At 38.2% G+C, this 25,670-nt stretch overlaps 2 protein-coding genes across 4 annotated transcripts; both read left to right on the forward strand.

Moving 5' to 3' along the window:
* The first annotated feature begins 1,607 nt into the window (after positions 1 to 1,607).
* On the forward strand, positions 1,608 to 3,970 carry LOC114538084 (kelch-like protein 3). Its single transcript, XM_028559206.1, has 3 exons — positions 1,608 to 3,037; positions 3,231 to 3,381; positions 3,490 to 3,970. The coding sequence occupies exons 1-3, from the start codon at positions 1,672 to 1,674 to the stop codon at positions 3,653 to 3,655; spliced, it is 1,683 nt and encodes a 560-aa protein (XP_028415007.1). The 5' UTR covers positions 1,608 to 1,671; the 3' UTR covers positions 3,656 to 3,970.
* A 5,537-nt stretch (positions 3,971 to 9,507) lies between these two features.
* LOC114538027 (hemicentin-1-like) lies at positions 9,508 to 24,724 on the forward strand. 3 transcript variants are annotated; one of them, XM_028559144.1, is made up of 8 exons: positions 9,508 to 9,713; positions 11,081 to 11,170; positions 19,706 to 20,059; positions 20,225 to 20,641; positions 20,850 to 21,137; positions 21,376 to 21,747; positions 21,948 to 22,220; positions 22,796 to 24,724. In XM_028559144.1, exons 2-8 carry the CDS (start codon positions 11,113 to 11,115, stop codon positions 23,110 to 23,112), a joined length of 2,079 nt encoding a protein of 692 aa, XP_028414945.1. In that variant the 5' UTR covers positions 9,508 to 9,713; positions 11,081 to 11,112; the 3' UTR covers positions 23,113 to 24,724. The 3 variants fall into 3 exon arrangements, with proteins under 3 accessions (XP_028414945.1, XP_028414944.1, XP_028414943.1); XM_028559143.1 differs by having other exon boundaries at positions 9,508 to 9,709; XM_028559142.1 differs by lacking the exon at positions 9,508 to 9,713 and adding an exon at positions 10,742 to 10,981.
* The last annotated feature ends 946 nt before the right edge of the window (positions 24,725 to 25,670 follow it).

Genomic DNA, 25,670 nt, shown 5'->3' on the forward strand with positions numbered 1-25,670 from the left:
GAGCTAGAAAGTTTAAGAAACCAGCTGAATTTTATACTCTGCTAATCACGATTCATTCAAGCTATAGCTCTGGTTAATTTTTAAGACATAAGCTCTAAAATGGCAAGAAATGATCTTAATTTTCATTATACAATCACAAGAATACTCCACCTCTTTCATCAGAGTCAAAATGTATAAAAAGCGTAATGCTACAGGACTACTGGACAAAGTGATATGAACTTTATCGATTCACATTATTCCTGTCATAACGAGATCTCTATATGATGGCCAAACTCATGGAAACTAATTTATTGCATTGAATTATACGAGCATGGTTTTACACAAAAATATGAAAACTTCATACAACCTTGGGATCTTCTGTCTCTAAGCTCTGATTTTCTTGACAGACGCTGCAGTAAAGCTGATTCAAAAGTGCATTCCTTCGAGTTTTATGTAGAGTTATCCAAAATGACATTTGCACTGCAGAATGTGCATATCTTGCTTGCTAGATCATCCTTATTCGAGCGTGTTGCAATGATAGATAGTGCATGAAGATTTGTTAAGGTCACCTGCCAAATGAACCAATGGCAGCAAGATTTGGGAGATATTTTCACATAGCATCATGTAGCATATAATTTTCGAAGCATTACATCATTTTCGTTGCGATTGCGAGACTGTTTTGCCAGGCTATTTTGCGCAAAGTGAAGTTGAATCACCGGTGAATCTTACTCATTAAGCAATGAAGAGAAGAAAAGTTTAATGTTTATTGAAATTTTGAGAGTTCATAGTTTGAGTCATGGTCCGTTGAACGGATAGTTTCGTCCAACGCAACAGGTGGATTATTTGCTCTGATGACCCGTAAAATAATCGCATGTCGCTAAGACGCAGCTCAGTTCTTTAAAATAACACATCCATGATCCATATGCAGGTGCATTTAACGCTCGTTTGCAGCTGTAAAAGTTTAACTAGGTTATCTCAACTCGATTCAAACAAAGGTCTGTTAAAGATGTTTGTCAGCGATGCTCCGTACAACCCATGCCTGGTTAGGAGTAAAAGACACGATGGAAGGGTTAGTTTAGGGTTCAAAACAAATCCTGTCAGCATTTCTGAGGCGGAAAACCCGCGTTGTACGGACTTATACTAAGAGAAAACCCACCGACCTTTGAGTGGAGAGCTGAAACACCCTGGACAAATATGTCCTGTTTTTGCGGAGAAATTAAACACACGATCACTAAAAGGACAGGAAAATCATGCCGTGCCAGGGGCATAACGTTAATAAAAGAGAACTCCAGGCCCACCTATGAGACTCCTCAACACCGCAAAAGGGACAATCTTGGGGCATACCCCTCTCCCCTGTGAGACAGCCCCTTTATGATCGATTATAATAGAATTGTTGCTGGTAGAATTCAAAGCATGTTGTGTGTTGCTTAAACGAGTAATCTCTTCAAATATCTTAAACTCATTTTTGTAATTCAGGCTTTTATTTTAAGATATTTGTTAACATTTAGTTTTCGATTAGAACAAAAGCACAGATCTATATGCAGGAACCTAAGACCTGGATGTTTAGCTCTTCGAGCATTGCTTACGACAGTCATATTTGCCTGCGGTATTCACCATGAACAGTACATCTTTGTTGTTGTGGATCATAAAGTTTGTTTACGTTTTTCAATGTTTGTTTACGTGTAAATAACGATGTCTATGATTCAGTGTTCTACGTCTAAACTATTGGCAAGCCTTTATGAAAGCATTGCTGAAATGTGGGAATCGAGGCAGCTTTGCGATGTGGAGATTAAGGGTTGCGATGGTCGCTCGATCGAAGCTCATCGTCTCGTCTTGTCTGCCATTAGTCCGTACTTTCGTAGCATGTTCACAGGCGATTTATGTGAAAGTCGACAGAAGATCGTGAAAATAGAGAACGTAGAAGGAGAGATCTTAGCTACACTTGTCAGATTCGCTTACTTATCGAAACTTGAAGTGAATAACACAAACGTCGAAGGACTTTTGGCCGCTTCAAATTTACTTCAAATCAAAGAGGTCGAAAAAATGTGTTGTGATTTCCTCCAGGGACAGCTACATCCATCAAATTGCCTCGGAATATGGGCCTTGGCTGAGCTCCATCATTGCAGAGAGCTGTCCTCTTTTACATTCAGGTTTATCTTGAAGAATTTTCCATCTGTGTCTCAAAGTGAAGAGTTTTGTTGTCTGTCTTTAAAGGATGTTAAGATATTTCTGAATAATCCAAATTTATCCATAAACTCTGAGGAAATGGTTTTCGAAGCTGGTATCAGATGGATTGAATCAGAAAGCAAACGAGAATTGCATTTACCAGAGATTGTTAGTTGTGTTCGTTTAGGTTCATTAACACCAGACTATCTCAGGGAGAATATTTTGAAAAGCAATCTGGTCAGGAAGAGCTTACTTTGCTGCCAAATTGTCGAGAATGCTTTGGAGTTTACCTTATCACCGCTTTCTGAGAAACAGAAGATTACTGGGATAACTTGTAATGCATCCAGAATTGCTGATGGTTACGGAGACCAGTTGATTGCCGTTGGTGGTTTGAATGGTAACGATGCAATTAATGTTGTTGAGAAGTACAACATGTACACCGACTCGTGGGAGGTTGTATCAGATATGCCGACCAGCAGATATGGAGTTGCCATGGCAAAGTTACATGGGTTAGTTTACTGTTTGGGTGGGTGTACATCTGGGATATTCTTGGATATATGTGAATGTTATGATATAGATCTTGACTCCTGGCAAACCATTGCATCCATGTCCCGACCACGGAAGTACCTTGGTGCTGCTCAATCTCACAACCGGATCTTTGCCATCGGTGGAACAGATGGCTACACAAAGCAAAAGTCAGTTGAGAATTTTGATCCTAACAGAAACGAATGGGCACCCTGTGCATCGATGGGAATACCTCGAATGTATGTTGGTACAGCAACCATTGGTGGGCTGGTATATGCGGTTGGTGGTCACGATGGTGTTAAGAGATTGAAAAGCGTGGAGTGCTATGATGTGGTTAATGATTGTTGGTTGCCAGTTAGATCAATGGGTAAGTTAACACCATTTTTAGGTTGGTTTACATCAAATACGATGTTCATTCATAAAGATAATGAATAAATAGAAATATCAAAGTAAGATTATCATTTAAGTTTAAAATTAGTTGTTAGTAAAACTCATTTGCTGGCTATAAGTTACTGTACCTCTAACAAGAGTAATATACTTTGTCTTTTTCTCTTCTTTAGAGAGTGAAAGATCAGTGGCTGGTGTTACCTCAATGGATAACATTATGTACTGTTGTGGGGGATTTGATGGAACTTCTCATCTGAAAGATGCCTGTATGTATGACCCACGTTTGGATAAATGGATGGAAATTGCAGACATGAGCCAGGCGAGGTACTGTAGTTCGTAAATATTCATTCATCTTTGGCGTTTTTTATTCATTTTTACCAGAGTAAGATAATTACCATTCTTACGTTTTACAGAAAGATTTTATCTTTTTAGGTCTTCTTCGTGTTTAGCAGCAATGAAAGGTCGTCTTTATGTTCTTGGTGGATTTAACGGCCAGTTTCTGCAATCTGTGGAGATGTACGATCCGAGAGCTAACTTATGGGAACTTGTGGCAGATATGACAATGACTCGTGTTCATTTTGGTGCTTCTGTTGTATGAAATACTGTTGAGATCAGCCTGTCTTCACACTCGATAAACATTTGGATATTCAGAATTATCTGAGACGAAAGCTTTTCTCATATAATTGACGGTATCTGGGCCAGATCTTCACCTCGAAATGCGAAAGCATTCAACAAGATTGATGCTGTGAAATCATTAGTCCAGATAATGTTTTGATCAAGTCATTAGTCGAGAAGTTCAACAACCGCCTGCTATAGCCTTTATAGTGTGAAACTAAAGTTAGATAGAACGACTAACTCTGTACATTTGTACATTTGCCAGAGAAGAAACTATTTTTGTGCGAATATTGGTCAAACAGAGTATATAGTTTTAGTGAAAAACAAATTATAAAGAATTTTTAAACATGAAATTTATCCTGACAAAATACGTGTTGTAGCTACAATTTTTTATCTCCATTAGCGATGACTGTGGTGGGGGGAAATCATCTGGCATTATTCAGAAAGAGAGACTTATCAGGGAAATTAGGGAATGATGCAAAAACACCCCATCGATAAATAATATTTATTTGAAAGAAAGCCTCATGCCAAATATAACACGAGATACTTTTCATATTCAAGTATTTGTGAAAGTCTTATCTTTTCTCTGATAGGAATTTGGCGTGCCTGACGAGACTCAATGAATTGGAATATATATATAGAATGCCTCAATCACATTCGTCGTGAATATTTTTTTTTCACTTCACATAATAACGTTTCCTGCTCTTCTGAAGTGTCATGGAATTCGCTCGTTAAAGCTAGCTTCAACTTGCTTCTTTGTACTGTTTATCAACAAGGGTGGCCTACACAAGACCTCAGGGAGAATAGTTCTCTACTGATAAAGCTATCTTGTCTAAAAAAATCACGCTTAGTTAAACTCTTTCCTGCATTGCAACATCGACAGGGTGGCCCTAACCACGCTTCGAGTGGGAATATTTTTTTACCGCTAAAACTATCCTGTTGAAAAAACCGATTTGGATTTCCTTCTGTTGTATTAACCCTGCATGAGTTTGTGTAAAATTGCAAGGGAATATCCTTAGCAATCGTCTTTAAACCGGGTAACTCATTGTACTAAACAAATAGCGTTTACCGAAAATCCGAAAATGACCTTTGGCCAACTTAAGAGACAATGAAAAGTCGATCATTTCAGCTTGGATATCGTAAATGCGATAACCTCCAAACCACAACGTGTCAAAAATATCGTATAAACATTTTTGCTTTTCGATGTGTATATTTTGAACGCGTACACTTTCTGTCATCGATGTCAAGTGATGTAAATAACGTTGACAGATTGGCGATAAAATATGGCAGACTCGCTTGTTTCTGCCGTTGTTATCTGCTCTTGTAACTCTGTGTAATCGCCTCCCTAGTTGCAAAAATCTGCAGGACAGCGTCCGGATTTATTTTGGTCATTAATTGACTGCATGAAATATTTCAAAACGGCCATTTGTAGGTTTAAATTACTCGTCTACACATTCAGATTTTACACTTTGTTGGAATTGAAATTGAATTGGATGATGTGATTGAAGTAAGTCGTAACATTTGGAACGTGTTGAACAGCTGAACTATTTCTGATAGCATCAGTAATTCGCACACGAGGAGCGGGAATAAAATAGATTTAAAAACCTCATTAAATGCTTTTAACTTAAGAATGTCTTATCAGTTCAAATACTTATATAATACGAATATCTTCGAGTTGTTTGGGAAGAGATTTTCACTGAGATGATCTGAGGATGGAATTTCCTAGTACTTAGAACTATCAAAATAGAGTACTATAAAATCATCCGTGGCTAATCGCTGTCACGCGAGCATTTCAGATCAAGATTTCCACTATCAAATTGTTTTAAAACGACTGATAAAGCAATGCTATTGCCCCTTTAGTGAACCTGTAGCAGTATGTAGGCGTTGGTTTTGGAAAATGTCTCAATAACAAGATTTGAAAAGTTCTTTTATAAACCATTAACGTCCAAAGCTCGCTCAACACTAGCAAAAGTTTTCACTCTAGGTCAAGAACCGCAAAATTTTTTAAAACTTTCTCATGTGAAAACGCGCTGAAGTTATGCTCCGCTCTCAATAACATTTGCATTGTCAATTAAGTAAGAAAATATGACCTTAAATGAGCACTTGTCTTTCATTTCACGTCATAGGTCCCGCAGCACGCGATGGTAGGTTGAGCCTACGTTAAAATACGCACGTCTTAAAACACTGGATATATCTTGCATCCTTCACAGCAGTTAGTGCACTGACTACGTTGTGAAACACCACTGCGCTAAGCTGTTGTACAATTTTTGGTCAATTCAGTTAAATTTCCTGTAACAACTATTTGTCACGAATGACACGCAAAATCTCCAGCTTTCCAGGGGAGTGTAGAAACAGATTGATCATTTTTAAACAACACAGCAAAACTCTGTGGAAATCGCGCGCCTACGGAGATAAACGGTCGGAGAAAAACCGGTTAAATGTCGAAAAAATAATCGCCAAATGGCGAAGACAAACAAGACGTTTAAGTAATTCGTCACGCTTGTTTTCCAACAGTGAAAATCCTTTATTGCTCAGCAGTTGACACAGCAGCGATAAAAGCAGAAGAACAGCATTTCACAGCGCTAAGATAACAATAGAACGACCGTATCTCAGCCAAACTCCACGTGAGTCAACGCTGCATGTGCTCGATTTTAGAAGATTCTGGCGGCTATTTCGTAAGATAACGTGAAATACATCTTTCAACTTAGATCCACTCCAAAAGTCAGTTATCTTCATTACAATTTTTATCGTCAGGAAACAAACTATTTAATTATAACTTAAGGTTCTTTGCCACGCGACGAAAACATGCACTAAGTTGATATGGAAGAAAAAACGAGAATCGTCGTGATATCCTTCAAAAACTTTCTCAGCGAGAAGGAATGCTTTGGCATTCTTTCTTTTGGCAAATTACGCGGAATAGCAAAACAAATAGACTTGCTATCCACAAAACGATTTACACATTAAGCAACTACTCGGATATTTATCAAGAGTTCTGTATTCCAAAATTAACAATTTAATCTTATTTCCGACGTCATATCGTTGTTGGAAATACTAAAAGACATCTGTCTAATATGTTTCTTCTGGCTTTTTCTGCGGGCTATAATTTGCCCAGAATTTGCAAAGCAATAAAATATCAGGTCACATTGAACGATGTCCAAAACTACATGACCTGCTCCTAAATAACTATGCGTCAGTGTCAGTAGAGGTTTCCCGCGCAGACCGAGGCTTATATATATCATTATTGGTAATGACTGTTTAAAGTGAATGCTATTTCACGACATGATTTGGGATGTTGGAAGTGCATTTTAAGAGCGATGCTCGCTTCCTGGCCGACCAATCCTGGTCATAATTAGTGCTTCAGGCAACCTTTCCCAATGTAAGGTGTGGACTTAAACAAACCCCCTACCCGATCACGAATTTGAACCACTGTTGCCATCTGGAGGTTTATATAAGCACCCGGTAGCTTTCCAATACTCCTCAGTAACTGCAGTTCAATGATGAAGTTTTGCAAGCAAGAACTTAGATTCCTTGTCTGTACTAGGTGCACATAAAACATCCAGTGATCCCAACAGCGTAGATAAGATTATTTTAACCACATGTTTTCCACGCTTCCGCATATCCAATGCGACTCCGGATTCAGTTGTTAGAATGTAATTAGAAAGATGCCGATTTTAAATTTTCATGCTGTAGAAGAGAAATAATATCTAGAAATAGAATAACCAAAGAATACGACTCCTATGAAGTTCCCCCCCTGCATACCCCCTGTCCCCTCCCCCCCTCCGGAACTAGTCCACAACTGCAAGCGCGAGATAAATAAGCCACGCACTTTCTGTGAAGGTTAACAGTTCGGCAGTTGGGGATAATCAAAATGATCTTAATTGGTTAATTTGCAGCGGAATGAGATGGAACACAAGCAGTCTTTCTGAACGCCCATAAAACTGTTCATAATTCATAAGGTTTTCATCGTGTCTGAGGATCATCTCTCTCCCCATAATTCTGATCGGTTCCGCCCGTCTTCTTTTAGCCTTTCCGGGGAAATACAAAGCCGTATTAAAAGATACTTCGAATCCATTGGGCAACTGTAGTTATAGATACGAGAATATTATCCAAGATTATCAGCATTATTGTATAAATCTGGTTCAGAGCTTCATCATAAAACTACAGGATTAGATAGCCCAGAACGTTCAGTAAGAAACTCGATCGTTATATTGATTTAAAACCAAATAAGACTTCGTAAATTAACTCACGTTTTTAAACTCACTTTTGTTTAACTGGGAAACGTCAACACGCATTTAAAGCGATCAGAATTTTGTCAAAAACGTTACAAAAGTATTTCACTAGCTCGGTTGGCTTTCTTAAAGAGAACTATTCGTTCTTTCATATCATTCCAATGAACTCTCCGCTAATATTAGATCTATGTGCAGGTAATTCAAATTAAAGTTGGCTTGAAATAGAATTAAAAACAGCATACACAAGGAGAAGGGAATATGTCCACTGTATGTTGATGATACATGCAGATTTCATGTTGAGCTGGAAACTTAATTAAACTGGAATTACGGGCTTACTAGGCTAGGAGTTAGGCAGTATTGTTTAACAACAATAGTTTCGAATTTTGAACTTCCTTCGCCGGTGTGGATTTATATAAAGTAAATTCGGGAAGTATTTAAAAAAAATAATATTTCTGGTTCTTTGATGGAAAACTCAAGCCAGGAAGACTGAGAGTTAATCAGTTCCAAATTACGAAAAAATTTATGTAAATCACCTAAAATGCGACTGTATCATTCGCACAGACTGAAATTAAGCCCTTTTCTGTCATTGAAGCTCTTTTTGCACTTCTTGGCCGTTGAATACGGGCCAATGTGCGAGTTTTCGACATGCAGCCAGATGTGGTTTCATAAACACATGTACCCTCTCAGTTGAGAGGTGGAAATTAAATGGCAAATTGTTCAGTCATTGAGATGTGCAAAATAATGCCATCCGCAGAATTATTAAATATGTCTAAAACAACGACGCCAATTTCTGAAACTTCTGTTGCCAAATGATGGGGGTTTTTAACGCAAGTGGGAAGGTCTTTCAAGGTTTTCAGAGGCAACTTATAGAAAGACTTTAAAACATGATTTCGTCTTGGCCTATAGAACACTTCCATAGCACCACTGCATGTAACTATAGGATAACCGTTTCACAGACTATATTTTGGCAGAAACATGCGGTAGCAGTTTAAAAAAGGTATACCACAAATGGGATTTGATCAATTTCGGCTATTTAAAATCGATATACGCTTTGAAAAGGCGGATCGCCTGGGTAGGACAAATAGTCTGCTCTTTTCTTATCATAAGCATTCATCGATTTGTAGTGGAGTGAGTAGAGGGGAACTTGTGGTGAAGATCGATCGCTTAGATATAGCCTGAATCCTGTTTCATCAGTTAGCGAGAAAGATTGGCTATTTCCTCCTTCTCTGGCGCCATGGCGGCGCGAAACGGCAAGTGCTTAGCCTTCACAAGTGCCATCCACTGCCTCTTGATGTAACCAACCGTCAAAAATACTAAATCATTAACGTGAGTACGGTTTAACCATGGCTAAGAGTGTGTTTACGAACAGAGAAAGAAATCGATTACCTCTCAAAAATCGATATTCGAGTAGGATTTTCGCAAACGCAAACTTCAGGCTCGGAAAATATAAAACAGATTTCGACCGCAATCAATTCATCAAAAGTCGAGGGTTATCGCGCGAGGCTATCAGCATAACTGCGCGTATGCATGGTTTATGGATCTTAATTCGAAATAGGAGCTTAGTTAGCAACGAATCATACGCACGCAACCATTGAAAGTATTTCAAGTCCGGAACATGTTCCGGAAAAGGCCGTATGCAAACGCACTATTCGATTAGTTAGCGCATGTCAACACCTGTTAATACGCAAACATTACTCTGGCAATTCTGTATAAATAGAGCGAGCTCTTGGCGTAAACGTAGTTAGAATATTCTGTTACGAAAGGCCATCTGCTGTCCGGGTGTTTCGCTAAAGTCAGGCTCCAAAACGGTAGGTGTGTAGTTTACGTTATGTTCATCACATTCATCGTCTCGCTTTTAAATAGTGCGGAAATGTTAACGTGTGCTAGTTTACTTTTGAATGTCCTTCACGGGAAATGTAGCAAAGAATATCATTCGGAGTAACTACTGCCTTTTCTGGCAACCATTTTGAAGACTGTTTTCAACGATGTTCGCATGACATCAAAAGATGCAACCGAACTTCTTCCGAGTCTTGTTTCTTGTGGTAACTACAGTTAAAATATGAAGGCTGAATGCTTTGGTTTTCAATTCAAACATCGAGTGCATTTGATATAGTTTTGCGTTCTACTATTCTCCGTAAAATTTCGAAGATAGGGAATTAAAAAAAGGGTGACTGTATAGAGTTCTGAACAAAGTCGAGTGAGTTTTGAAGAGATTTTTCTACGGCAAAAACTGGTTAAAGACCATTTGTAAACGTGCGATTACAAATATTCTCGCCTGTTTAAACCATGTGTTTATATTAGCAACATCGGAAATAGAAAAAGCGAAGCACTAGATATTTCTTTATCGGATCCCTTAATTCGGATTTAGTTACCTTCAAGATGTTATTCGTTCGTTATAATCTGCGTATTATAATGTTCGCGTTCCATCTTCATATATTTACAATCTTCTTGAAGCTAGTTAACGCGGTAATTGAAGCCGATAAACTATCGCAGGTCAAGTCATGTAATTCGTCAATGTTCTATTCATTGTATTTTTCCAATTTGAGTCTTAACCTTCGGGTTGTACAATGTAAAAAAAACTGCGTGTTAAATGGTGTCGAAATACTCGCAAATACCCGAGGAGACGATGGTACGCATTAAGGTTTTGACGTTTGTCTGTGGGGCATCCTTCGCAGCGGTACCAACTTCCGCGCGAAAATTTCGACCTTTTTTAGGGCAAAATAAATGAAACCATTCGTTCGTTTCTCACCCAATAACTTGATCACTCATTGACACAGTTCGTTTCCTGTTTTGTCCCACTTTACAACCGCATGAGGTCCGAATTAAAGTTTGCCCGGACTTCTCAAGGCTCGCAAAACAATACGAAGGTTATGAATAGCAACAAAACCCGTAGCGCGATATACGTGCTGGTTAATCACCGATGTAAAACGGTTGAAAAAGCGAAGCACTTCGGCACATAAAAGAAGTCCAGCAATTTCCTCACAGCCAACGCACTGGAATTCCTGTCCGCGTTGAAATATTTTACCTCGCCTGATCGACGTGTCATTTGCTAACGTAAATGGTCATCCCAAGGGCGGGAAGTAAATAAAATTATCTAGTGTCTTAAAGACAGACAAGTTACAGATTTACAGCGGACTGATTGATTGTTCGTTAAGATTTTATCACATACATTTTTATAGGTTCTTCAAACGGGTGTTATTTGTCAAAGACAATGCGAATTATCGTGCTCTTTACACTCTGCTTCTCGTGGAGTTACGCAAAACGATCAGGTTGGTGTGTGTTTTAATTTCTAATCTATTTGTTCTCGTAATTCTTTCGTTGCTTGTGGTCTTGTAAGCAGAAATTATAGATCACGTTTATCACTGCTATAAACTATTGTAGTATATTTTGTATATTATATAATTACGAGACACGAAGAATACGACACAATATTATCCTCACATAAAAAATACGAGGGCGGACATGTAATGTTATTTTGCTGGAAAATATGTGGGTTTAAAAAATTGGTCACGTTCACATCAGAAAGCTCCACATTGGAATTAACAAATATTTGGAGCTTGCTGAAAGTGCAATCGCCTATATGAATATAACACATTTTGACAGCATAAGCCAGAAGTTAATATTTATGGTAGATCATTTTACAAATGTCACATTATCGGTCTAAGAACATGCTAAAGCTTACCTATCTTAATTAGCATATTTTGCGCACACGTCGTGTGAAGCGACCACAAAAAATGAGCGCGTATAAAAATGGCAATTTGAAACGATGCAGCCCAGGTAAATTTCTGAGCTAATACGCCAGCTTAGGTCAACCGTGTACACTTTGTACTGTACATATAACATTTACCTTGAGCAGAATTTGCATCTCAAATTTCTAAACCAATAAATGTGATGATATCTGCAGCAGAATATGCCATATCTAATCGTAGTTACCCAAAAGCGTAGGCCGCTTATGGACATGCAATTAACAGGGAGCCTTTAGTCTGACACAGAATGCAAAAATTCCGTGTAATATTCGTTAAGTACTATTGAACTTCGCAAGTATTACCTTAACAAGCAAATATTACGTTAATCGCGAAACGGATTTGATATTCAAAACAAAGTCACTCCGGCGACGAACGTCTTTACTTTCACGTGCAACTATAGCAAGACTCTTCTACGCCGAGTCGCGAACCGTTTTGCGGGACGAATTAATTCTCTCCGGCTATTTTGCTCGAGGGCAAACGGGTCTTTTTAAATAACTGTTAAAATATTCCCCAGAAAAGATGCATTTTAATACGACCACGGTCAAGTGTGCACATGCAAAACGATATGCGGACAGTATTGAAATATGGCTATGAAATGCAATATAATTTACCCGATTGAGAAAGAATTATATTTGATGAATAATTATTTATAGTTTGTGGGCTAGGACAGGCTTGCTGGATTTTGTGGTCGACTGTTAAACCGTGTAACGTTTGAATGAAGTTCTTTTGGGGAATAATGGAAAACTGGATTACATATTAAACATAGATCAGATTGTTCATGTACAGCGATTATCCAGCCCCTTTGGCAATGAAAAAATGCTATTAATTAGCTTACTTGAAACGTCGCTCGTGATAATGAGGCAAGCCATTTTGCTGTTGTAATTTGGGAACAGTGTGCCAACGCTCCTAGAATTAAAAAAAAAACATCATCGTTGATGTGTGAATGCGAATTTGACACTATTCTCTTGTGCATGTCAGGATCTTGCAATGCAATATAGCCTTTGAGCATCTTATGTCCAGTAATCTGATTAAGAATTTGCCATTGCCAAATTTGCGGGTTTTAATACTTCTGAAATATTTGCAAATTTTTAAAGCTTTTCCTTTTGAAACATCGTTTTTTTTTCTAAAAAAAGCTCGTTGGTCCTGGACAGAAAACCTTCAAATATTCTTCGTTTCATATTAAAAGAATCAAATGGTATATAATACCAATGTAGTTCTTCTCAGGATGAGAGTTTTTGTGAAGGAAAATATTTGGATTAAAGATTATCATTCTTATAAGAAAAGCCATTAAAATAAATAAAACAGAATATGTTTTCTGCTCGCTTGAAGGACATAAATCCAAAGTCAAAATTCACGTGTAAATACCAATGTTCAAACAACATTTAAATCCTATTTAAGACGACATTAAATCCACTTAACTATAAAGGGGTGCTCTACTTCGTTGGAGAGCTTTTGATATGAGTTTCAAGAAAAAATGTTAGGAATTTTCAAGATTCTTTACTCAAACCAGGATATTTAACATCAGCTTATATACGATCTTTATTACTAGAACTTACTGGGTTATTTCAACCGACGTTGCTCGTAGATAATTGTTTTCGTCTGTCCTAGTTTTAAACATCCTGTCCAGGTATTTTACTTAAGAATAGACCAGAACTATTCATGGCAACAAAGACATTGTTCAGCCTGTGTGATTGCTAACAGGAATGCATTTTTAAACAAGATTACACAAAAGTTTATGTTCGTCACATTGGATTAGGAAGCGTTGTTTGTATAGCTTTAATTGGAAAATCCTCCTGAGATGGGGAGATTTGATTTTTATCGTCGAAAGAAGCAAGCTTATTAAGGTTGGATTAGCTGCTGAGATTGGAGCTGGTTTCTTTCACTGTGACAAACAGACAATCTCAATATATTATCATTGATAATAGTTCTACATGTGTCAAGCCCCCCTTAAAAGCTGAAAAGCAGCTTTGATATACGAAGCAGAACGTATCTGTATATAGATTGCAGTTCAGGCTTAGCAGGAATTTCGCAAACTCAACGCAAAATTATCAGGCGATAGAGTAAAAGTATATAAGTGATATTTCTAGTTTTAATCTACGGCAATGAGACAGTGTTTTTTTATCTTAGTTCAGTGAATGGAATCACAACCTTACTGCATTCTCTAGCAAGCAGATAGAAATATAAATAGAAGCACTACAATTTCATGGTGATGTTACCACGAAGAAATCAACACCATTTTCACGAGCACGACATTTATATTATGTTTCGTTTCACCTTTCACCATTCGCTCGATTTCCGTGCAAATTAAGGTTAATGTGAACATATTTTTACCATCTGAAACCGCTCAAAGCATTGGCGTTTGTTTAAAAAAATTGTCAGCCATGATGAATGTGTACATTGCCCGGTGATGATAGATCATTTTAAAAATTGCTTCGCCATTTCCAAAATGATTGTTAAAAAAACCCTACTTTTTTAACTGTATTACATGATTTCAAAATTTGCTTCCAAGAAATGCAATGTTTTTAATCGTTGAAACGCGAACGGCGAAGCCTCATCACCGAACTTTACGATTCGTGATAATATTGTTTTTCATTGCAACGTAGAATGTTCGAGAGCACTTATGAGATACTTGAGCAAGTGAGAATCGGCCTAATTTGATAATATCTGATTCTTGCATTATGACTTTTGGGTGTTGTTAGATGCGCTCTTGTGACACGATCTCATGTTAAAAGGTTTATGGCATGCGTAGGGTCAAATTGTATTTACTTTAAACGACCATGACAAATGCATTTTGATACATGAGACATTCGGACTACCCCATTGTTCTTCCTATCCTCAACACTCGCTTGTAATAACAAAATTAACGAGTGGAGAAACTAGCCAGGATTGCATCAGCTTTCGTCGGAATCACAACTAAATAATGTTGCAAGTGAATTAATGACGGCGAACGGTTGATTCGAGCAAATATTCGATGAATATAATCAATAATTAGGTAATAAGCTAAGAGAATATTTTAGTTCATGAAATCGATGCAGCATATTTGGTAAAAAATAATGCCCGAATTTTCTCGTCCAATTCTCCACTAAATGCAACAATTTCATTAGCTGAAAGTGAAACAAATGTTCTTACATTGAGTAACATTGTCATTGTGAATTCCACAACCCTTCACGTTTGATTTATTGCAAATCTTTTTTCTTTAATTCCCATCGAGAAAATGAGCAATATTTCTCTTGAAAGTAAGTGCCGCGACTTGTGAATATTTTTATAACGAAGTCGGTCACTTAACGGTAGGCTTTTTTAAAATCAATTTTTTGAACAGAAAATGACCTGTTTTGACATCGGCAGTTGTTAATTTCGGATATGACCTGGAAATTACTCAAAAGTGAAGGTGTCTACAACGACTTGCGAGTTGAGGTGGAGCCAGCCTAATTACGACGCTGAAATCGTTTGAAATTTTGCCCAAAAATATTTCAAGTACGGCTGAGTGATCTCCCAAGGAGATGCCACTGAACGCGATCCATAGTGACAGAAATCAATTGCGTCTCTCGAGTACCTGAGTTTGCAAACAAAATGAGAACTCTCCGTGTGCCTTTAGACCGCTGGGCGCTTGCATCCTTTTCCTTGACTAGTTTACTTTAGCTTCGCAAAAACAGGAAAGTGGCTAATTTTAGAAGCTGCCGTGTTTTGATTGCTCTATCATATCGCGGATGGAGTATCTTTTTCAAAACTCATTAGCAATGAAAACGCAAGGAAAAGGAAACAAAGCCAGCGTATTAAATTCCAAACTACCAGACGACAATTCAATTTAAAAAGCATAAAAGCGAATGCGGTGCAAATGAATAAACAGTTATTTCCTGACAATCTTTCTACAGAGCTTAAACAATTTGAATAGGACCATATCATATTGATTTTATATTCGGCTGTATTTAATTGCTTTCTTTCCAGCTGCTTCCATCCATTTATGGTTAGCCTTAGCTTATAGCGATGGCTCCATTCAGGAGAAAGAGGTGGGGGGCTTTGCTACATTTCACACAGGGCAGGGGGGAGTGCGCTTGCATCCCTCTCAATTCTACTGTGTTCACCATTTTCTCAGCGTAGAAGTTTCTCAATCTGAAATTCTCGTTTATTTCCGAAAGTTTCTTAAGAGCGGATCTGACTCATTTAGAAGTATATATACTTTTGTTTAAGAGGAGAAACACAGTTATGTATTTTTTGGGGGGGGGAGCGTTCATCTAAAACGTACGACCCCAATAGCAGGTTTTTTGAATTCTTGCACGAGGACAAGTAACCAGCTCATTCGGTATTTATGAGTGAACGAAATGCCTTGGATTTCAGATTTGAAAAGGTTTTCCCCCTTGCAATAAGCGCAGACGCCTTCTGCGTAAATTATAGATTATAATATCAAAATCAAATGGCTTGCTATGAATAGATGTGTAAATTGAGAATTTGTGTTTCGTCAATTGCAAAATAGTTGGCGCTGACGATATTGAACGGCGGTATTAAAGTAAATGATCATAGACGCTGTTCCAATTCACAGATCACACAGCTATTACTATGAAAGGACGTGTGAATTGAGATTATGTCGAAAATCATTTCCTCCACCGCAAAACATCATCGACACCATTTATGGAACGCAAAATTTCAATTTACACATTTATTCATAAAAGGTACATTAGCGAATATGGCTTGCATAATTCAGCTTCTTATAACAGCTTTGTGGTCAAAAACAAAAGCACTGCCAAAACCACTGTTTTCATAAAGCAGTCAAGTTTACATTCCATTGTGCGTTTCTCTCGTTCGCAAAAAAAATCTTCCTGCTTTTAACTGGTGGAGTAATGCACCACGAACATAGTTGATGCCCTTTTTTGGAGAAACGTCCGTTTGTGTTCGACAGAATGGGAAACAAAAGCACACCTCGCTTCTGAGTGATTGCCAGGAGATTCATCAAACATTTTAATAAAATTGACACCAAATTTGTACGCGCAAAGTAAATACTTGCGTAAAATTGGTAAAAAGAAATTGACGCTGGTCGTTCATACGTAGAAAATCTTCACAGGGTGCCTAGCATTCTAAGGTGATGTGAGTATACTTAGAATCAGTTGCACTGAAACTGTTAGATAGGATTGTTAGATTAAAACTGCATTTCTGGTGCATTTCACCACAATAGGATGTGGTGAAAAAATACGATTTACTCGATAGTCGATGGGTCATATTCGTATAAATTGCTTAATCGAAATACCCCAAACTCTGTCTATCAAATTAAACGCGATAACCAAATAAGGACGTTGGTTGTGTTCGTTCAGGAACTGGAATTAGGATGGAAACAGCGACTTGGCATAACAATCCTCCTCATCTAAGATTTCCTAAGTTAGTTCAAGGTCAGTCGCTTGAAAAAATTGACGTGGTTTGCTCGTGGTAAACATGAAAGTATTTTTGGCACGCGGATTGCTGCAATAGTTTTGCTGAAAAAACATGAAGTATAAGAGCCTTGAGGCATACCAGAGAATGAAAGACATTTTAATACGCCCTTTTGATTATCTGAAAATGAAGGGAAACCTCAGGTGACGTAAATCGTGACGTCCTCAAGTGACAGAGACGGAAAGTCCATACGCATACGAAGATGCCAACACAGGAGACCTGTCTGTTGTGTAATCAAGAATACATGAAAAAGTAAAAACTTTTTGTTGAAATCCATGGTTTATTTTGGCACCTAGAACAAAGCCTGTATCTTGTCTGGATATACGAGTTGTTGTGACATGGTAGAAAAAAGGAGTATTGTGTAAAAGTGTCGCTATAATTTCGCATCTGTTTACAAAATCAACCTTTGTCGTTCCTTATACAACGTTGAAGTGTAGCTCATGTAAATGTTCCAGCATAAAGGAGCATCTATTCATATTACAGATTTCGAGACGTGACCTAATTCACATGAAGCTAGCATTTCTGAAAGTGTGATATACAAGGCATGCAGAAAGCATCTTTCATCCATACATCATTTATCAGAAATTCATTTCTTCCAACTCGTGATAAATGGTATATTTCTCTTATGTCTCTATTAATTCTCGAAACTTCATTGCCGATAGGGAATTGTTATTTTTAAATGGGAAGAGTTAGCGAGGAAAAGACTCGTATCCTTCAGTAATGGCGTCTCTGAAAAAGTGGTGATCAGCCTTTGTGTTCCCTGTTATCCTCCCAGTGCCCCTTAGTTCCTTACTCTCTGAAAGCTGAACCAATTAGGCTCGAGTGTAACGCTTTTGTGGACGCCATTGAAAGCCAGAAAAACACATTAACGAACAAACTATGCCATGATTTACGAGTTCAACAATGTCTGAAAAGTTATAACTGTTTCGTTGTGACAGTTTGTCTGGCCAATTGCATTAATGATTGTTTTTTCTGTTAGATCAGACACATTCTAGCTGTCTATTTTGATAAATCACCTTTGCCTGGTTTGTGTTGAGACGAACAATGAGATACGCGCCGGTGTAGCTCAATTCTGGGTTTTTTTTAACATTCCTTTCAAATTTCCATTCTTTTTCTGAGGTATTTTGACCACCTGTGAAGCTCATAACGTACAATGACTGATTGCGTTCTTATGATATTAAAAAACATCAAGATTCAAGATTTTTAGTTCGCGTAAGATTACAGAGTTGATTGATTGCCTGATGAATATTAGTCTTCGAAAAAACCTCAAGTGTTTGGTTTTCGCCAAAAAAATCAGGTGAACTGAATATTTACTGGACCATGGTCGAATACGCCGGAATAGTATTCGACCATGGTCGAGTCCGCCGGAAAACGGCGTATAGGCACTAACGAGAAGGCACTAACGAGAATGCAAAGTTGACTGTCTGAATGTCTTTGTTGCTGTTTTACTGCTGTAAGGTTGATGAAGATGTTTGATGTTTATGAATGATTTCTGGTATTGTACTATTGTTTAATTCAGAGACTCAGCCATGCAGAGACTGGGGAGAGTATTCAGGGGTTAATCAAGGTGGTTTTTAGTCGATATAATTTTTTTTTTCAACCATATCCGGTGCATATATATTTAATACCAGCATTTTTTTGTATGTAAAAGAAAAATTTGGAAAGCACGCAGAAAAAAAGAATTTTGGAAAGAACGTAAAAACACCCAAAAGAGATCATCCAGCTCTATGCCACAATCTAACCGGTGATATTACAACCAGCTGCGACATACCAGCATAGATTACAACTACGAAAGGTGCAAGGACAGTTGCTATAGGAAGAACTCCCCCCCATAACTCACATCTTAACGGCCGTCAAAGGGGGAGATGCACTACGGCCCCCAGACCATGATGTATGTGCACCTAACCGTTACGTCTCAGTGAGAAACAGAGTGGGCTGTATGCCACACGCCTAGCGCGTCATAGACGAATCAGCTACAGTGGCAAGCCTTGAGAGCGATGATAAATTTAACGTATTTAAGCTTTTCCTGGTCTCGGGAGGCGGTCCCTAACAAGTATATGCATAGAAAACGACTAATAATGCACACGCTTGGAAATGTCAAGATTTAAACGCCTAAACGTTTTTTAAGTGATTTTAGCGAGAATTGTAGTGTTTTGATATTAAATTCTTTTAGAAATTTTAGTCGCCAGAAAACGGCGTTATCGACCATGGTCGAGTAAACCATTTTCTGGCACATTCGACCATTGTTGAATCTGCCATTTTCCGGCGCATTCGACGATGGTCGAGTCAGCCATTTTCCGGCCCATTCGACCATGGTCGAATAAGCAGTTTTTCGGCGGGCTCCACCATTGTCGAAGAATGATATTTATTTCATCAGTTTTAAGAAGTACGAAATATCAGATTGCTTTTTATTATTGTGACGGTGCTCCTCTTGAGTACCAACCTACGGGGAAAATTGCTTGACAGCGGTGAGAGGCTAATTTCATGCCATTGTCAAGCTAATTTTTAAACTTTCTCGGTTGGTACTTCGAGTACAACCGTAACAATATTAATTCACCTTAGTTATATGCACAATCATTATCAAATTAATCCGTTAAATGTCAGTCACTTTGTCAACAAACGTTGCTTCTTCATTTTAAGAAACATTGTACAAAGGAAAAACGAAGTTGAAAAAGCTACCAACAATTCGCCTTCATGAACAAGCCGGTTCATCGGTGACACTGGAATGTCCAATCAGACCCTCAGTCCAGAGGATGTACCGTTACCTAAGTCGCATTAAGACCGGCAAACAACTGGAACGTGCTAAATTACAGATGGTACCTTTACTTGGGGTCAGATACAGATGGTACAAGGATGGTAAGCCAATAAGGCACCATAGATCGGCGTGGTCAATGAAATTACAAGATTTGAAGTTAGAAGATGCGGGGGAATACACGTGTAAGGTCACCATGCCTAGACGTACCAGAAGCCGAAATTTTGTCCTACGAATTACCAGTAAGTTGTCCTTTTCATTCATCGAGAGTTAACCCGAATATAGTTGAACAAGCTATTGTTACGTGCATTCGATATACCTACAGTTATGTTTCAACCAAAGATCGTGATGGATGGTCGGGTAAAATAACAACAAAACGCTTATATATTATATATTTCTTTTACCAGCGCCATTAGGAAGTGGACGACCAATTCTAGAGTCAGAATCGAGGAATATTTCTGTAAGAGTTGGCCAAAGTACGGACATACGATGTGTTAGTGGAAACACACGTCATCGACCGAAAATCACTTGGCTGAAATGGAGGAAAGGACAAACACCTGAGATAACAAAAAACTTTATAAAAACCCTGAGCTTGACACAGCCTGGGAAAGATTATGAAATCATAAATCGAAAACAGAGCGGGAAAGCTGTTTCGTCTACGGTGCGTGCAAATGTAAGACATGGACAAAAAAATAAATCATACGAATTTATACTCACGTTGGAAAACGCGAAGATAGAAGACTCGGGGTTGTATTTATGTCTTGTCAAAAATAAATATGGAAGCGACTGGAGGAAGTTGAATGTCCAAGTCAGCTCTATGAAAGGTAAGCCTTACAGACCCAACTAAAGACCAGGAATACTAAGACAAGGACACACTAACGAAGCGATACGACACTGTAGCGTTCAAACTAACAGCTAAACCAAACATAAACGTATTGCCTACAGCTTCCAAATATCTTTACTGCAATGTTAAGACTAGTCTCGCCCAGATGAGACCGTCCATAGTTTTCATTTTAACCTTTTAACCAACAGGCGTGGCTCCTTACCCGACAAATCAAAAACAGCGCAGGCGCTACATGGTCTACCCAACATTCTCTCCTGCACGTCTGAACTGCTACGTCACGGGAGATCAGCCGCTGACCTACCAGTGGTTCAAAAATGGAAAAAAGTTCACGCATAGGAAACTGGGCGGAAAGGTGAATTCCACGACTTCGGTTCTGCGCATGCGAAACTTGCTACCCTCGGACTCAGGTCGCTACACCTGCCGCGCATCAAACCCGTATGGCGAATACAGTCACAATATCAAGTTGGAGGTTGTGAGTAAGTATCTCTGATTATATGCTTGGTTTTGGATGCACGATTGAGACTGTCTTCGATACGTGAAGGTTTACAATCGCACTGCAATTTAGCGAAGGCTAAACATCCATCCTTAAACACGTATGAATGCCAGCCCAGATTTTAACTAGTGGTACAGGTTTAAGTCACTAATATGGCGTTGTGTACATGGCCAATATGGTGTTACATCTTGATAAATCTAACAGCTTTTATCTCTTATTAGCTCGCATTCTTTCAGCCCCAATTCTTCTGAAAACCCACCCGAAAAACATCACTTCGACGCCGGGAAAAAATGTCACATTCGAGTGTATTGAACTCCTAAGCAATCCTATGCCAGACTACAGATGGTACAAGTGGCACACAGTCCCTGACACGTATCCTCGCTTGAATTTTGACAACACGTCACAGTTCACGGAGATTGACCCAATCCACTACACACCAATGCAAGTGAACGTTCACAATACTAATCGCTATGCTGGAAAATTGACGCTAAAAAACATCACCGAAGATGACTTCGGATTGTACTCGTGTGTTCTTCGGAATCAGTTCGGAATGGATTACTCAAGCGCATTTCTTCACAGGAAACCAAACGAAGGTAGGCAGGGGGGTTGTGATACGAAAGTTTATCTCTAAGTAGGGATATTGCAGAACCACTGCGGGGGGGGGGACTGATTAGTTTAGTTTAGGTTTCCTTTTGTACAAAAATTGAAACGATCAGAGATGAACTAAAAAATCGTACTAAGAATGGTCGACAGGTAGTGACCTGGATTTAAAGTCAATGTATTTTAATTGCAGGCCCGAAATTTGTGTCCTCGAAAGCTCGTCCTACTGTGATTAAAATACCGCAGACAGCGCCATTAAAGCTGAATTGTGATGCAACGGGAGACCCTAAACCTAGCATTATGTGGTTTCGAAATGGTGAGCTACTTTCGCCAACACAAAACTTGGTTTTATCGAGCTACACGCTGACACTGCGCAAAATATTGCCTCGACATAGCGGAAATTATACATGTCACGTGAAAAACACATGGGGAAATATCAGCCACACTTTTGAAGTACAGATCAAAGGTAAGATATTTTGATACGGAAGAATTTGGTAATTGCTTCGTTTATCTCAAAAGAAGAAAAGATTAAAGATTGAACTTTGTAAATGTAGCCTAAAAGAACGGTTTATTTAGTGAATCTTTGCGAGTATTAATGTACCATGTAAATTGTAATTTTTGAGCTAAAGATTACGCGTTCTTTTTATCATTTTAAGTATATATATAAATAGTTAGCAATGTTTTATAGAAATTATAAACTTGTGTCTCAATACGAAATGAAATAAAAACCATTTTTCAATTAATCTCATTGTACCGAAAATGAGGCGGAACTTGGTTGTGAGGACTAGAAATATTCGTTGTTGAATTGCCCGTTGGTTTTCTCATAAGGTTCTTAAACGAAATTGAATTTGTTTCAACCCAGTTCAGTGTTACGAATCAGACTGTACCTGCAGAACAAAACTGAACACTTTCGCTCAACATGTGGAGATATTTGTAAACTAGAGATGCCCCTCGCACGGGCAATCTCTTATTATGATGGCTGTTTGCTTGCAGCAGGCACGATTGGTAAACGTTTAAAGGGTTGTCTTATTCCATTAACAGAATTGCTCTTTACTCGTCCAATTATTCTCCCATCGAGAAAGAAAGTCCTTCATTCTGGCGAAAGATACGAACTCAAATGTACCATTGTCTCCAGAGAGCCGCTTGCGCCAAGTCTGACCATGGACCTGGACACTAAACTGGGAGCCCAGGAGAGTCTCAAGGGCAAAGCAAAACTTGTCAAACTTGATAAACGTGTTTATCAATTTAGCTACGTTATCAGGAATGCGACTCGCAAAGACAGCGGAAATTACACGTGCGTTGCGAGAAATTCAATTGGGAAATCCCAAAGGAAATTTCAAATCCACGTGGAAGCTTAAAGCTAGCGGGTAGCTACGTTTAAACCTGGACCAAACCACACGTGTATTCTGGGTAAAAGCATGCGTCTAGTCCTTCCCATAATTCATAACAATACGAAAAAACGATGGGTTTACAAGAACGCAAACGAAAAAACGGATATTTCCGTTAGAATATATGAATGGAATGTATTATAAGTTTTAGTCTAAATATACACGAGATTCTTTTAAAATTATGTTTAGATCAAATCATGAACCACTAAATTCTTTAATATTTATGATAATTAAAGTTATAAATACGAGCGTTGAAATCGACAGCAAAATGCTGAACATAGTAAAATATATAGGAAAGTCTTGCAGAGGATCTCATTTCGTGCTAAATCAACACAAAAACTGAAGATTTTCGACTCAATTTATTCTGATAGACAGCGTTATTTAGCGGATGCTGGTTTTCTAAATCACCTGTAGTGTTGTGTATATATTGATTATATTCGTGAAGTACACTTCCTTTCAATGTCAGGCTAGTTTTTTGATTTTTCAACGATTAAAACGAATCACTATCCATTAGTCAGTGCTGTCTACATAACCTTCGTACAACTGACCCACAATTCGTTGATTTTGCCAAAATGAATTGAGGAAATCAAGCAGGACTTGTATCACTCAGTGGTTTAATTGTACAGAACTCATAAAACTTTTATACCAGTCCTATTCTTGAAAAATAAGTCAAACGACGTTGAATTCATGGACATTCATCTTATGTGTTTAAAATACCAGTTATAGTGAATCTGTCTCAGAACAATATTGTACAACTAGTTATATTAACTATATATAACCATTACCACAGATAATATCATATATAGTGTAGCTTTTTAACATGCGTATTTATCGAAAAAGTAATATTTAAGCAAAAAAATTCTCATGGCATGTTTAGTATTTAGTCCTCTGGGAAGGGTGTTGAAAGTAAAAAAGTGATTGTCTCAAACGATTTTGCAACATCGTGATCGGATGGCGCCGTCACAAATCGTAACGTTTACAGTAATTTGCATATATTGCGCCATTGACCTCAAATTTCAATTTTCGGATACCCACAAGCCTAGTTGCCATTGTTCTGATCGGAAAAAAAACATAAAAACATATTGAATGCAGCAAATGTATGAAAGATTCGTAATCTTTTGAGTGTTTTTAACGCGTTCCTACCATTTTTCCCATTGAAAGCATTCATACAGCTCACATCATTATCTTGTATTGAAATAGTACTTTTTGTAGCCATTTGAACTCTATTTACATGCAGTTGGCTTTCACGTTATCCGAAGGTACAAACGCAAACAACTAGCTGTTCTGAGTTTGAATGTTTACAAAACATTAGGCAAAGATCAGAGCTTAAAAAGCGAAAACGACAAGCTTGTTTCAAGCTGCAAAGTCTACAAAGACTCGAGCAGACAGCAAAAATACAAGTTTTACTTTCGATTACTTTCAATGCCCTCCTTTCCAAACAAGGTAGACGTTTGTATAAGGACATTTTTAAGTGTCAATAATCACCATGTGAGAATCTAACATATGTAATTGAGATAAAATGCATGAAACACTGTAACTACTGAAAATAATTGTACTTGTAATTTAGAGATAATATAGTAAAAAATACGCTGAATTCTTCAATGATTATGAAAAGATGAGACTTGGTGTTTTGTGGTAGAAATTGTTTTGGGTTGAGCGTTTCTGGCCGGCATGAGAGCCTGTTGAAATCGGCTGAACGACACAGCCGTCAAAAGAGTTCCAGCGAGTCGCTTTAAAACGAAACCAATTGACAACAATGTCGAATGTCAGGCTCTTCATGTGAACGAATCTTTACAGCAACCGGCACAAAATAGAGTCAGCAATTGCGCTTAAATTACTCAAAGTTTTGCAAGTAAACAACCTCGTACAAAATACGTTTCACTACAAAATACGTTTTCCTAAATCAATGTTTTAATACGATTAACTTCAGTTGTTAAAACCTGTTTACACGAGAATGGGAGGCAATTCAAACGGGAGTTTATCGAGTTTTCACTTTGAGAAAACGCAAGCTGCAAGGCCAAAATCCATTGCTAGAAATTTTGGGCTTTGGCAAGTTTTAGGCGTCGCCTAATGTGCCGAACCTAATTCTAATGCCATTAAATAGAGTCCGCCTTCGCTGAACAAATGAAGAGTTAGACGTCTGAAACGGACGTTATATTCTTCTGTAAGCAAGGATTAATCGCCCATAGCGTTGATCTGTCTAAAGAAGTATTGATATAAAACTCACCTCAGCGTTTACTTGGTTTTAAACGCCAAACGGTTCTTCTTTGAACGACGGGCGCGGTGTCGTGCAGAGCAAACAAGTTCAGCTTTGAAGCGACGTTTAATCCGCACAAACTTCGATTAAAATCCAGGGAACAGCGTATCAAACACATTGATACATATACAGCTGTTTATTTGGCAGCCATTGAATGAATGAATGTACAAACAAGGCACTATTTGTGTTAAAATCATTGCCTCGTGGACGTAGTTCTTCTCCCGTCTTCGACAAACATTAAAATCAAATGTAAATTACTTGAACAAATTCA

This window comes from Dendronephthya gigantea, unplaced genomic scaffold, assembly GCF_004324835.1.
Source record: "Dendronephthya gigantea isolate DGI-Jeju-01 unplaced genomic scaffold, DenGig_1.0 000173F, whole genome shotgun sequence".
NCBI lineage: Eukaryota > Metazoa > Cnidaria > Anthozoa > Malacalcyonacea > Nephtheidae > Dendronephthya > Dendronephthya gigantea.

Excerpts from the sequence above, each read along its gene's own strand:
- LOC114538027 (XM_028559142.1), top strand. The coding sequence starts at position 10,960 with ATGGTCATCCCAAGGGCGGGAA. Across the intron at positions 20,060-20,224 it reads TTTTGTCCTACGAATTACCA|CGCCATTAGGAAGTGGACGA; the intron begins GTAAGTTGTCCT and ends TTCTTTTACCAG. Across the intron at positions 21,138-21,375 it reads TATCAAGTTGGAGGTTGTGA|CTCGCATTCTTTCAGCCCCA; the intron begins GTAAGTATCTCT and ends ATCTCTTATTAG.
- LOC114538084 (XM_028559206.1), top strand. The coding sequence starts at position 1,672 with ATGTCTATGATTCAGTGTTCTACGTCTAAACTATTGGCAAGCCTTTAT. Across the intron at positions 3,038-3,230 it reads GTTGCCAGTTAGATCAATGG|AGAGTGAAAGATCAGTGGCT; the intron begins GTAAGTTAACAC and ends TCTCTTCTTTAG. Across the intron at positions 3,382-3,489 it reads GCAGACATGAGCCAGGCGAG|GTCTTCTTCGTGTTTAGCAG; the intron begins GTACTGTAGTTC and ends TTATCTTTTTAG.